This window comes from Neocloeon triangulifer, unplaced genomic scaffold, assembly GCF_031216515.1.
Source record: "Neocloeon triangulifer isolate White Clay Creek 2 clone unplaced genomic scaffold, ASM3121651v1 ptg000002l, whole genome shotgun sequence".
Lineage (NCBI taxonomy): Eukaryota > Metazoa > Arthropoda > Insecta > Ephemeroptera > Baetidae > Neocloeon > Neocloeon triangulifer.
In genome coordinates, this window is record NW_026775545.1 from 6,703,062 (window position 1) to 6,716,997 (window position 13,936).

At 36.8% G+C, this 13,936-nt stretch overlaps 2 protein-coding genes across 2 annotated transcripts; both read left to right on the forward strand.

Annotated features, from left to right (window-relative positions):
• The first annotated feature begins 744 nt into the window (after positions 1–744).
• On the forward strand, positions 745–2,644 carry LOC132205429 (small ribosomal subunit protein eS8). Its single transcript, XM_059634470.1, has 5 exons — positions 745–869; positions 1,284–1,490; positions 1,716–1,891; positions 2,115–2,244; positions 2,465–2,644. The coding sequence occupies exons 1-5, from the start codon at positions 866–868 to the stop codon at positions 2,572–2,574; spliced, it is 627 nt and encodes a 208-aa protein (XP_059490453.1). The 5' UTR covers positions 745–865; the 3' UTR covers positions 2,575–2,644.
• Positions 2,645–3,133: 489 nt separating this feature from the next.
• On the forward strand, positions 3,134–13,930 carry LOC132205426 (probable multidrug resistance-associated protein lethal(2)03659). The gene is made up of 17 exons (XM_059634466.1): positions 3,134–3,369; positions 8,572–8,664; positions 8,721–8,831; positions 8,894–9,025; positions 9,082–9,286; positions 9,375–9,597; positions 9,653–9,809; positions 9,871–10,009; positions 10,062–10,172; positions 10,240–10,452; positions 10,512–10,982; positions 11,045–11,263; positions 11,322–11,530; positions 11,591–11,871; positions 11,929–12,008; positions 12,066–13,088; positions 13,196–13,930. Exons 2-17 carry the CDS (start codon positions 8,591–8,593, stop codon positions 13,529–13,531), a joined length of 3,984 nt encoding a protein of 1,327 aa, XP_059490449.1. The 5' UTR covers positions 3,134–3,369; positions 8,572–8,590; the 3' UTR covers positions 13,532–13,930.
• Positions 13,931–13,936: the final 6 nt, after the last annotated feature.

The window sequence follows — 13,936 nt, forward strand, 5'->3', positions numbered from 1 at the left end:
ACTTAAAAAGCTCTTTTCAGAACCGAAAATTTAATTATTTACTCACACTTTAGATAAAAGTTCTCTCAACAACAAGTTCTTTCCTAAAAAAATAATTACTCTTTGCGCACAAATCACGTTTTTGAGTTAATGATAATCTGAGTCGCATTGTGTGTTCTCTGAGGCGAACAATAGAGGAGTGAATTATCCGGCAATATTCTCAGCCTTGATTTTGAAAATTATTCTATAATTAATGACTCTGAGATTCAAATTACTATTTGCCAGCAGCCTTGCAAAACTTCTTAAAAGAAGCCGCCTTCAACAAAAGTTTAAATGAGAATAAAATTGCAAATGTAGAAAATAAATTGAAATATTAAAAGGTAGAATTATAGAATAAGAACATAATTATTTGAGATACACTGAATTAGATAAATAATTTAATAAAACCATCCTAGTCAGTGCTAGTCAGTTGTCAGTTCCTATATTCTTTCAATATAAATTATAATTCAAAATATACGTTATTCAACTAATTTGTTATTAGTCTTTAATATTAATTTTGAATGTAGATAATATATAATTATATATAATAACAAAAAAAATAGTTTTTTAAAAACCTAACTCACCGATCGCTAAACAACTACATTATTCAAAGAGAAATAGACTTTAAGTATAGCCTATTGATATTACCACTCATATTTTCATCATGCCTTTTTTATTTATGTTCAACTCCTTGGCACTCACTTGCGTGTATGCCTGGGAGTTTATGCAACCTGTGCGACTTCAACTTTCAAAGCTTTCGCGCTTCTCCCGCTTGCCGGCTTGTTGCCTATTGGCTGGCGCTGTCGTCGCGTTTTTCTTCATCGGCCGAGCGGTCGCATCTGCTAACATGGGTGAGTTAATTTTCATCAAATTCCCTCAAAATCTCCTATCATCCTACTAAATCCACCCTCAATTTGATCAAAATTACAATCCCTGATAAATTACGGACCGGATTGATTCAATAGTTAGGTCGATAACTCCAGACTTATTCGAAAATAGTCCAGAAAAAGTTCGGCATTCAATCCGACTGAACCTCTCGGCCATAAAGCCGCACGTCAGCCACGTGTTTACGTTCGTTTTTTCTCTTAACTTATAATTAAATCCTCTATTAAACTAACGAAACGGTCCGACTTTGGTGCGAAATTAATAAGATTCGTGTTTTTTGAGCCAAGAAGGAGCCGAATTCAATTTCACCCGAACCAAAACAAACAGTTGCTGTCACATCAACACACGCTCACGTCCTCATTTTTCTCACTGAATTAAAGGTATCTCCCGCGACCACTGGCATAAAAGAAGAGCAACCGGAGGCAAGAGGAAGCCCCTCCGGAAGAAGAGGAAGTTCGAGTTGGGCCGCCCGCCCGCAAACACCAAACTCGGCCCTCACCGTGTGCACACAGTCAGGACCAGAGGTGGTAATTCCAAGTACCGCGCCCTCAGGCTCGACACGGGCAACTTCTCTTGGGGATCAGAATGTGAGTTAAAAAAAGAAAATAAAATCTAAATTCACTTTCAAGTCCTGAAACTCCTGAATATGGAGCATAACTTTTCATACAATGATGTTTTCTTGTTCATTCCCTTACCTAGTCCGAACAATCATGTGGATTTGAACTTTTTCTGATTGAAGATTTCAAATTTTTATATCAAATTTTGATATAGTAATCCAATTTGTACTAATATTCCACTTGTTAAATTTCTAGGCTGCACCCGCAAAACTCGTATTATTGATGTCGTCTATAACGCTTCCAATAACGAGTTGGTGAGGACCAAGACCTTGGTCAAGAATGCTATCCTTGTCGTTGACGCCACCCCCTTCAGACAGTGGTACGAAAGCCACTATGTTCTTGCTCTTGGGCGCAAGAAAGGTGCCAAGCTGGTGAGCTTAATTTGAATTTATAATCAAATGAAAAGATTAAAGAATTGTATGATGAATCTTTGCGTGTCATCAGATGAGCCAAAACGGTCGGAATAAATAATTTACAATTATTTATTCTAACTGTTGAATCTCACAAGAAGATTGCAGCCATCTGAATGACATTCTCCCCTTTTAAAAGCTGCAAATTGGATTTTTTTTTCTCATCGGTATTTTGAAATTCCAGTCTGAAGAAGAAGAAAAAATCTTGAACAAGAAGCGTTCCAAAAAGGCAGAAAGGAAGTACAAGGTCAGGCAAAGATTAGCTAAGGTTGAGACTGCATTGGAAGAGCAGTTCCAGACTGGCCGTCTTTTGGGTGAGTTGGAAATTATAAGATTATAAGGGAAATTTGCACCAAATTGACCCAATGATGAGAAAACCATCACGAGATTACACTACCCTGAGCTGTTTTAGCACAGGCAGTAGTCAATGGAGATTGATACCCTGTCATAGTTACTCTGAGAAAATAGAAATTGATTATTAAAAATGCATGAATTTAAAAATAGTTGCTAATTCGATAATTTCTCTTCCGACAGCTTGTGTTTCATCCAGACCTGGCCAGGTTGGAAGAGCCGACGGATACATTCTTGAAGGGAAGGAACTGGAATTCTACATGCGTAAAATCAAGGCCAAGAAGGGCAAATAAACTCTTTATTTGTAAAATGGATTACCTTGTTGAGATTTTCATCAATACACAGGGCAAAAATTATTAAAAATGTGTGTAATTTTATCAAATTTTATCCTGGCAAGAACAGCAAGCAAATATATTTATAAATTCGGTAACCTTTTCATTTTGGAGAAAACAGTATTTTTTCTTTAGATTTCAATCTAATTTTATGGTTAGTTACAAAAGTGTTATTTATATTTTGTTTCTGTCACTACATAAGAGAATTTCAATTTTTAAATCCCTGCTGCATTAAACTTTTATGGATTTACTATTCCAATGAATAGTAATCAAACTTATTTATTTAAACGGCCATTAATATCATCAAAGTTTGATTTTCATTTGTTGCAATGAGTGAAACTTTATGAAATCAAAGATAAGGAATAAATTTTTGTTGGTATTGAGCACAAATAATGTGTGCTGTGAAAACCACGTGTGCACGTTTGCAAGCACGTTTGTCTCTGACCGAGTCTTGCTTCCCTCTGGCGGTCGTTTCGCACACTTTCGGCGTACACCGCTGATTATATTATGATTTCTGAAGAAAGAAAACTTCTTGCTGTAGTGCAAGTTGCCGGCACTCGGCTCGACGCACTCGCAAAGCAGAATCACTCGTTTGTATCACGACCTGCGAGCAAGATCTGAGCTGCGAGGTGAGAAGAAACAACGGAGCCGCAAAAATTTCCAATCGTCCTGCGGCGGGATTTGCATCAGCCAGCACCGGGACATGCCCTTTCGAAGGGTCGTCGGACGAATTTGATCTGCACAGGAATTTCTCAGGTACGTCCTTTGCTGGTGTCAAGGAAAAACCGCGGTCATGTGAGGATTTTTAGTCAGGCGGAGAGACGAGTTGCCGTGTTTGTGCACGTTTGCGGCAGTGCGAGAGGGAAATGCGCGCGTGACCCAAATGTCGATCTGTCTGTCGTTGCACTTTGCGGAATTTAAATTTATCTGTTTCGCAAGGTCGTAGAATGCATTCAGTTTGCGCTGTTTGATGGAATTATTCAGATTATGTAAATGATACTTCGCTTAAAAAAATAAATTTCACGCAATCAGCGACAAATTTAATGCATTTCAATTGTAGTTAAAATTTAAAAATTCCTCATTTATGCAGTACACATAATCAAATCTTTGGAATTTCTGAGTTTTAATGAAAATTTTTTTCAACAATTATTTGTATTTTTACCTGTACAAAGGGCTATCCTGCTTAACTTCGCGCAATTATATACATACCGAAATTTTTTTAAATTTTTTTTAGAGTACATTTTTTGCAAATAAAATCATATTGCTGGTGTGCTTAAATTTATATTATTTGTTGCTATGGTAACTATCAATTACGACCATTATTATACAAACAAAAGTTAATTTATGAACAATTATGGCTTGAAGAAATTTAAGATTATATTTTAAATAAATTATGCATTGTAGGAATATTTTACTTGGGTTGACTCTTTCATTTACGCCAATTTTTTAACTACAAAAATTAAAAACAGTTTACGCAAAAATTATAGACAAAATTTCTCATTAACAACGGTTATTATGCGATTTTCTTTGAAAAAAATTGCCGAAAAAAATTGCCGAAAAAAATATTAAGCTATGCATAGAATTTCATAAGAACTTATTTCAATCGAGTCTGCGTATAAGAAAACCGGGCGAGTTGAGCCACGCTTTGTGATTACATAACAGGCATCCTCCCCTTTCTGTTGTTTGGATTTTTTAGCTTCGTTCTTCTGTCTGACCTTGTTGCAAAATAATTAAGCACCTGTATGGCTCTAAATTTTGAGAAGCCTATTTTTAGCAAGTCGGTCCTTATTCAGGGTTATTTCTGGAAATATACTACAACTTTTTTATTTGCCTGCTTGCCGAGAATAAACCCACTTTAAATTTAAATGCACGAGGTGTGCATACGAGCAAATTATTTTTGGCAAAGATTCTTATCTCAAACGGGTTCGGTGAGTATTTAACGAGTTTCTTTTAATTAATCGAGCAGTTCGGCACACTCACTTTCCACAAAGGTTAGGTTGTAGAAATTTAAAATATACCCAAAATTACACAATAAATGCTAGATTGAATTATATACCTGGCTTTTTGCACATTATTTTTACAATAAGAAACTCCACTCTGTGGTGGTGGTGGTGCCGTTTTGCAAAACAATTCAATATTTTCCCTCTCATCAATTGATTATTTTTTTCTTAACAATAGGACAAATTAAATAAATAACAGGTATCAAATTATAAAAAAAATACAAAAAATCAATAAACTACGAAAAATTTGATGCAATTTTTGCTCTCATTTCCACTTCCCTTAAATGCATGATTGATTTCACCTTGATCTTTATCTGAAATTCGAGTTTCACTTTTGCGTATCTTTCGTTGTTGAACTTGAATGTGTCATTATCTGCACGCAATGTTTTGTGATGTCACTGAGCGCGCCTCTGCATCGGGCGTTGATCAAATATTTGCAGCTCACATATACATTATTGTGCACACTTTACTTGGCAGGGATACTTTTGTGTCGCGATTTCTATGGTTGTTGCAACAGGAAAAAATGCCAAGAAATGCACTCACAAAATGATCGAAACGTTTTCTACCAAATTCTTTATACAAGATCATCTTAAAATTTGTTTTGGAAAAAAGCAATTTAGAATTAAACTAATTATGTTCAAACACATAAAAGGAACCCTCTCATTGTTAGATAAACATTGAAAAGTAAAAATTAAATTTTTCATTATTGTGGATTTTTTTGCGGTTAATTTTTTTTAAATTCCCAGTCACACTAACTTCTTGCGTCACTAAACCGTAAAACATCGTCTGTGTTGATTTACTTGGGTTTCATGTTTTTACATCCACTTTTCCTCCCTTGAGAGTAGAAAAATCATTCAATTAGAATCGATCTAGCTGCAGCGCATATATTATTGCGTGACAATAAAATCTTGTGCAGTAACCCGGTCACTGTGTATATTATATTTTTAAAATTTTCAGGGTTGAACGCCAATTTTTCGCTCTTTTTTCTCCATTTTTGTCAATTTGTCAAAAATTACCAGGGACCGTTCACGAATGATTTAAGATAAATTGGACAGATTTTTTTTGTTACGAGCACCACTCTGATTTTTAGATATGTTGTTAGGGTTGATGAGAAACTACTTTGACCAAATTTTTAGACCAAAATATTTATTACTTTTTGAAATATTCGGGTTTTTTGAAAAACTCAAAAATGCTTATATCTTTGCTCCTCTTAGTTTTAGAGCAATTTGGTTTTCACTACAGTAGGTAACTTTTTATTCTGAACAATTTTGCTGTTGACCAAATTGCCCTAGGTCAAAGGTCAAGGTCATTAAAATGCATTTTTAGTTTTTGAGGTCATTTTTCTCAAAGAAGCGTATTTTTGATATTTTTTTAGCAAATGCAAAAAATGTAGCCCGTGAAATTCTACATCTGGTCCGAAATATTTGCGATGGCGTATATCTTAGTTTTTTAGTTATTTTAATTTAAAATTAAAAAGATGCGTTTTTCCGATATGCGGTATTTTGACATTTTTCTGTTATATTATTTCTAAGCAGCCTAGAGCAATGCGGTTTTCACTGCTAGACCTATTTTTTAATTTTGAACAACTTTTCCGTTGACAAAAAATACCTAGGTCAAAGGTCAAGGTCAGTAAAATGCATTTTTAGTTTTCTAGGTCAATTTTCTCAAAGAAGCGTATCTCAGATTTTTTCCGCAATATAGAAAAAAATGTTGCCCATGAAATTCTACATCTGGTTGGAAAAATTCAGAATGGCGTTATTTTTAGTTTTAAAGATATTTTAATAAATATTTAAAAAGTTCGTTTCCGTATATAATATTCTGACCCTTTTTGCCTTTTTTTTATTCTTATTGAAATATCTTTAAATCTAAAAATAATGCCATTCTGAATTTTTTCTACCAGATGTAGAATTTCATTGGCAACATGTTTTTCTATATTGCGGAAAAAATCTGAGATACGCTTCTTTGAGAAAATTGACCTAGAAAACTAAAAATGCATTTTACTGACCTTGACCTTTGACCTAGGTATTTTTTGTCAACGGAAAAGTTGTTCAAAATTAAAAAATAGGTCTAGCAGTGAAAACCGCATTGCTCTAGGCTGCTTAGAAATAATATAACAGAAAAATGTCAAAATACCGCATATCGGAAAAACGCATCTTTTTAATTTTAAATTAAAATAACTAAAAAACTAAGATATACGCCATCGCAAATATTTCGGACCAGACGTAGAATTTCACGGGCTACATTTTTTGCATTTGCTAAAAAAATATCAAAAATACGCTTCTTTGAGAAAAATGACCTCAAAAACTAAAAATGCATTTTAATGACCTTGACCTTTGACCTAGGGCAATTTGGTCAACAGCAAAATTGTTCAGAATAAAAAGTTACCTACTGTAGTGAAAACCAAATTGCTCTAAAACTAAGAGGAGCAAAGATATAAGCATTTTTGAGTTTTTCAAAAAACCCGAATATTTCAAAAAGTAATAAATATTTTGGTCTAAAAATTTGGTCAAAGTAGTTTCTCATCAACCCTAACAACATATCTAAAAATCAGAGTGGTGCTCGTAACAAAAAAAATCTGTCCAATTTATCTTAAATCATTCGTGAACGGCCCCACCAGTTTTTCCTTCACCATAACTCACAATTAAATTTTCATTTCCATGCAGTTGCAATTGAAATGAATGCCTTATTTATTGAAATATTATATTTTTACTATCCTGCTTTATTTTGTCATCTATTTCAAAGCTTATTTATTTTACCTAAAATACACTAAAATATTTTTCCAAGCGTTTCTAAAGATTTCCTCCTAAATTCTTCATTTGATCATTCATTTTTTGCCTTTTTTCTCAAATAATTTTGAATTACTCTACTGGTTTAATTTTTACAGAGAGTGTGTCTAATTTTAAAAGAATCCTTCCCGATTCCCCTCTTTATATAACTGCATAATAAACGCCATTAAAATTTATCCCAAGAAAACATCATCTATTTATATTATTACCTTTGTTCATTCAACACGCGTCTCCAGATCGTTGCTCTGCTATCTTTGCAACAACATACACCTATGTATATTGGCTCTGGAGCGTTGACATAGTCAAGGACTCTGCGTGTTGTGCGAAGCGTACCGTACACTCAATTGGTTAATTTGCTATGCATAAGCCTTAGTGACACTTTACCGCTGAAAACAAAAATGCACAGCGTAGATTCATCTATAAATTAATACATATTTATTGTTATGTAATATTTTCCTTTAACTTCTTGTTAAAATTATTTGTTTTTTATGTGTTGTTTTCATGTGCGTCATTTTATCCTGAAAAATCCGCCTTTATAAAAAATTGTAAACCTTGAAAACCACATTATTATTTTTTTTATAGCTGCTTTGCGGTGGCTGTGGGGAAGGGAAAGGCTTGGAAATTTCTCATTGAGAGTTCCTCTAGCGATAGAGATTCTAGTCTAAAGTAAATGAACTTAATTTTAAATAATTTTTCACATTAAAATTTCATAACTTTAAAATTTGAGCTTTGAATCTTTTGTTCTCCACTTGCCACTAAAACAAACATCCAATTTAGAAACATCAAATCTGTCCCTTGGCACTAATCTTTCAAAGCCGATTTACAAACCATTCTATCTCTCTATCCAGAAGACAAATATTTTCATTTCCTAAATTGGTCCAATTCGGTGGCTCAATATGATTTATTGACGCAACGAGCTCTGTCGCTCGAGAGATTCAATGATTTTGTTTTGCCCAGAGCGCCCTTAGACCTTATTAGAGGGAGCGCGCCATCTGCTTAACCCTTTCGGTCTGTTCATTTAAATCAGCCCGAGATAAAAAATTTACGTAGTTATTGTAGGGGAGGAAGTACGGCAGGCTGCACTTCCTGCCTGTAAAATGCAGCATGTTGTCTTTTCCTGTCGCGTTTAAAATAATTGGCACGTGCTAAAGTTGTGGCAAATTTTGTTTCAGGCAACCTAGCTGAACTAAAATGGACGCAGGAAAAAAGTTTGAAAACCCACATCCCAGGGCCAAGGCAAATTGTCTCTCAGCCTTAACATTTTGGTGAGAGTTGAAATAATATTTAAATTTTAAAATTATAATTAAAAATAATTAATTAGGTGGACAACTCGCATGTTCTTTAAGGGCTATAAAGATGATCTGGAAGTTGAAGATCTGTATGACCCTTTGAACGAGCACAAGTCTGATAGATTAGGTGATATATTAGAAAGGTGAGAACAAAATTAATTTGGAGTAACATAACTGATATTTCATTTTTAAATTTTCATCCAAGAAATTGGAAGAAGGAACAGGAAAAATGCAGCAAAAAAGGCACACCGAGTTTCTTCAAAGCCATGTGGGCCACTTTCGGCTTGAAGTTCATGGCCTATGGTATTGTGCTGTTGCTCATTGAAATTGGTGTTAAGTAAGTCTAAACACACAATTAATACTTTTTTGCTGGATTATAAAATTGATGTTTAGGGTTGCGCAGCCACTGTTACTTGGCCAGCTCATTCGTTACTTCACACCAATGTCAGGCATTGAAAAGGATGAAGCATACTGGTATGCTGCAGGAGTGATTCTCTGCTCAGGCATTTCAATTGTCACCCTGCATCCGTACATGCTGGGCATTATGCATATTGGTATGCAGATGAGGGTCGCTGCTTGCTCACTAATTTATAGAAAGGTAAATCAAATGATTAGTTAAAATAAAAATTATAACTTAATTTTTATTTTAAATCCTTTGCAATACATATTTATTTATATTTCCACAGGCTTTGAGACTAAGTCACCAAGCTATGGGTCAAACCACTGCTGGTCAGGTGGTGAACCTGCTGTCCAACGATGTCAACCGGTTTGACGTTGTGCCCATTTTCATGCATTATTTGTGGGTTGGACCTCTTCAGACTGCTGTTGTTTCGTATTTGATGTATTCAAAGATGGGGTGGTCAGCACTAATGGGTGTTGCCACTTTGCTCCTTACTATTCCTCTGCAAGGTAATAATAATTTATAAGCCAAAAAATGCACAAAATTCAATGTTTTTTTTCGCAGGGTGGCTGGGTAAGAAAACATCAACTTTGAGAATGCGGACAGCTGTCAAGACAGATGAACGAGTTAGGCTGATGAATGAGATTATTTCTGGAATCCAAGTCATTAAAATGTATACATGGGAAATTCCTTTTGCCAAATTAGTTGATCTGGCCAGGAGGTAAATAAATAAAATCTTGTTTACTTCTATGCCTAAAAATACTCTCCTCCATTCCGTATAGACTGGAAATCAAACAAATCAGAATTGCTTCATACATTAAAGGGGTCTACCTTTCCTTCATTATGTTCACCACCAGAGTCACTGTCTATGTGACTGTTGTGGCATACGTATTGAATGGACAGGAAATCACCGCCGAAAAGGTAATAATACACGAGTGTAGAAATCGTATTCATTCTAATTAATTTTGTAAAGGTCTTCGTCATTTCATCATACTACAATATAATCCGCCAAACAATGACAATATTTTTTCCTCAAGGCATTTCCCAATTTGCAGAGGGTTCTGTCTCTATTAAGCGTTTGGAGGTATGTAATCATAAAAATAAATACATATTTGTAATTTTACCTAAAATTCATTAATATTTTATCACAGAACTTTTTGCTGCTGAATGAAATTTCTGAAGATGCCCAGTCCCGTCATAGTGCCTCAACAGATTCTTCGGGGGAAAAAGGCCCTATCGTCAGCCTGCAAAATGCAACTGCCAAGTGGAACGATGAAATTGCTGACCCGACTTTAAACAATGTGAACGTCACTATGAAATCGGGTCAGTTGTTAGCCGTCATTGGCCCTGTTGGCTCAGGAAAGGTGTTTACAAGTCGATCTCTAAATCAACTGCTTTTGCAATAATTTAATTTTCATTTCAGACTTCCCTGATCCACGCTATTTTGCAAGAGCTACCACTAACTTCTGGCTCCCTGAGCGTCAGTGGTACCGTTTCTTACGCAGCACAGGAACCTTGGTTGTTTGCCGGATCTGTCAGACAGAACATCATCTTCGGCCAGGCCTGGGATCCTAAGCGTTACAAGACCGTAGTCAGAGTATGTGCCTTGGAGAAAGACTTCTCCCAACTGCCTTACGGTGATGAGACTGTTGTTGGTGAAAGAGGAGTTTCGCTCAGCGGAGGGCAGAGAGCTCGAGTCAGTCTTGCCAGGGCTGTGTACAAAGAGGCTGATATTTACTTGCTGGATGATCCGTTGTCCGCCGTAGACACTCACGTCGGGAGACACCTCTTCGACGACTGCATCACAGGATTCCTCAAATCCAAAGCAGTTCTCCTGATTACGCACCAGTTGCAGTACCTCACTCACGCTGACCAAATTCTTATTTTGAATAATGTAAAACTTGTCTACAAAATATAAAAAAAAAAAAAAATGGTAATTTTACATTCAAAATTTAGGGGGTTGTTGAAGCCCAAGGTACTTATCAGCAGCTGCAAGAGAGCGGTTTGGATTTTGCTCAGTTGTTGGCTGAAGCAGAAGATGAATTGGAGGATGACATTATAGATGATGATGACGAGGATGAGGCTGTGTCGGGTCTTAGGAGGCGCAGAAGAGGCAGTAGTGAAAGTAGTGCCAAATCTGCTTTGGAGGGAGTTGTTCGCCAAATTTCAATGCAGGTAGTAGTGCCCAATTGTAGTCAATTAAGCTCTTGTAATTTTTTATTTTTTATTTTAGTCTGTTAAAGCATCTCAAGAGCTGCAGCAGAAAAAGCCAAAAGCCCAACAAGAAGTAGCTGAAATGAAATCGAAAGGATCTGTGGCTGGCTTTGTTTACAAAGAGTACTTCAAGGCCGGAGGAAATGCATGTCTTATTTTCACCATGTTCTTAATGTTTGCACTGGCTCAAATTGCTGCCAGTGGAGCTGATTATTGGTTGACTTTCTGGTATCAACTATTTTTTTTAATTGAAGTGACTCGGTCTTTATGAAATATTTTTTTTCTCAGGACAAACTGGGAGGAAGTTCAGAACAACTCCACTAAAGCACTAAATGAATCCAGCAGCTCATCAGGCTTTTATACTATTGATTACACCACTCTTGATTGGATGAATACCAACTTGGGTGTTTACATTTACTCGGCCGTCATATTTCTCACTTTGAGTTTGTCGCTGTTCCGCTCTTACCTCTTCTTCAACGTCTGCATGCAAGCTTCTGTAAATCTCCATGACAGCATGTTCTCGTCAATCACCAGGGCCACCATGTACTTCTTCAACACAAACCCTTCCGGTAAAATGAAGAAATTATGAAATCAATGTAAATTATGGTTTAATTATTTTTATATAGGTCGCATTTTAAACCGTTTCTCCAAGGATATGGGATCTATTGATGAAATGCTGCCAGCTGCAATGATTGATGCCCTTCAGGTTTTATACAAAAGTTCAATTTGAAAATTAAATATCTAACAATGATACTCTTTCTAGATTGGCATGACACTGGTTGGTATCATTATAGTTGTGGCCATTGTCAACGTTTGGTTCTTGCTGCCCACCTTGGTAATAGGAATAATTTTCTACTACCTGAGAATCATTTATCTGTCAACCTCAAGAAGTGTCAAAAGACTAGAAGGCACCACTCGTAGCCCAGTGTTCTCTCACTTAAACGCCTCCATCCAAGGCCTGACCACCATTCGTGCCTTCGGTGCCCAGCAAATACTCGAATCTCAATTTGACCACCACCAAGATCTGCACTCTTCAGCTTGGTACCTGTTCATCTCCACAAGTCGTGCCTTTGGTTACTGGCTGGATGTGATCTGCTTCATCTACATAGCGATTGTAACTCTCAGCTTCCTGGTGTTGGGCAGCGAAAACTACGGAGGCGATGTTGGTCTGGCCATCACTCAGGCCCTGGGCCTGACGGGAATGTTCCAGTGGGGCATGCGTCAGTCGGCCGAGATGGAAAACCAAATGACTTCTGTGGAGAGGGTGCTAGAATTCTCAAATCTAGAGTCGGAACCACCTTTGGAAACAAAAGAAGAGGCAAAACCAGAGAAAGGTTGGCCCAACAGAGGAGCAGTTGAGTTTGACAAACTCAGTCTGAAATACAAAGAGGATGATCCTCCGGTTTTGAAAGAAATCAGCTTCAAAATCAACCCTGAAGAGAAAATCGGTATTGTGGGCAGAACCGGTGCAGGAAAATCCTCCCTGATTTCTGCCCTCTTCCGTCTGGCCAAGTGCAGCGGCCGCATCCTGATCGATGGTGTTGACACAACCACTTTAGGTCTGCACCAGTTGCGAGCCAACATCTCTATTATTCCGCAAGAGCCTGTCCTTTTCTCTGGCAACATGAGGAAAAATCTTGATCCGTTTGATGAGTTCCCTGACGAAGTACTCTGGACTGCTCTGGAAGAGGTTGAAATGAAGGAGGCGGTGGCCGAACTTCCTGGAGGACTTGGTGCCAAAATGTCTGAGGGTGGCAGCAACTTCAGTGTTGGGCAGAGACAGCTGGTTAGTAAATTATGTTTTTTTTTCAGTGATCTTAAAATATCTTTAGACATTTTATTTAGTCAAATCAATTGGAGAAAAATATTTAAACCTTAAAAATGCTTTTGCAGGTTTGCTTGGCAAGAGCTATTGTCCGGAACAACAAGATCCTTGTCATGGATGAGGCGACTGCCAATGTGGACCCCAAAACAGACACCTTGATCCAGAGCACAATCAGGCGCAAATTCGAACACTGCACCGTTCTCACCATCGCCCATCGTCTGCACACCATCATGGACTCAGATCGAGTGCTGGTGATGGATGCGGGCCGTGTGGCTGAATTTGCACCTCCGTCTCAGCTGCTGGACGATCCTCACTCTGTTCTAGCCAGAATGGCCAATCAGACTGGGGCATCCAATGCGCTGAACTTGCGGCAAAAAGCCAACCAGCAGCCGGTCCAGAGATAGTAAGCTTGCATGCTTGATTAAATTTATTTCCTGTGCTGTTTGCAAAAATGTGATTCCTGTTTTTAATGTAAAATGCCTCTTGTGGTATAATTTATATTTTAAGTTGAATTATTGCCATACTGCCACACATATTTTTTGTAAATAAGATTGTGACAATTCCAGGCAATTTGCAAATCCTGTGTAAATGAAGTTACTTAAGAAATGCGGATTTATGTCTCTTTAATTTAATGATCAATATACTAACTATAGTTGAAAGTTCAGAGCAGTTCATATTTTTGTAAAGCAAGCTGATTTTCTATAGCCTTGAATTAAAAATAAAGATAAACCAATGCAGGAAATGTTTACAATGTTAAATTACGTGAAAATCACGCAGGAATAAAAATTTTAATAACAACTATACTTTTT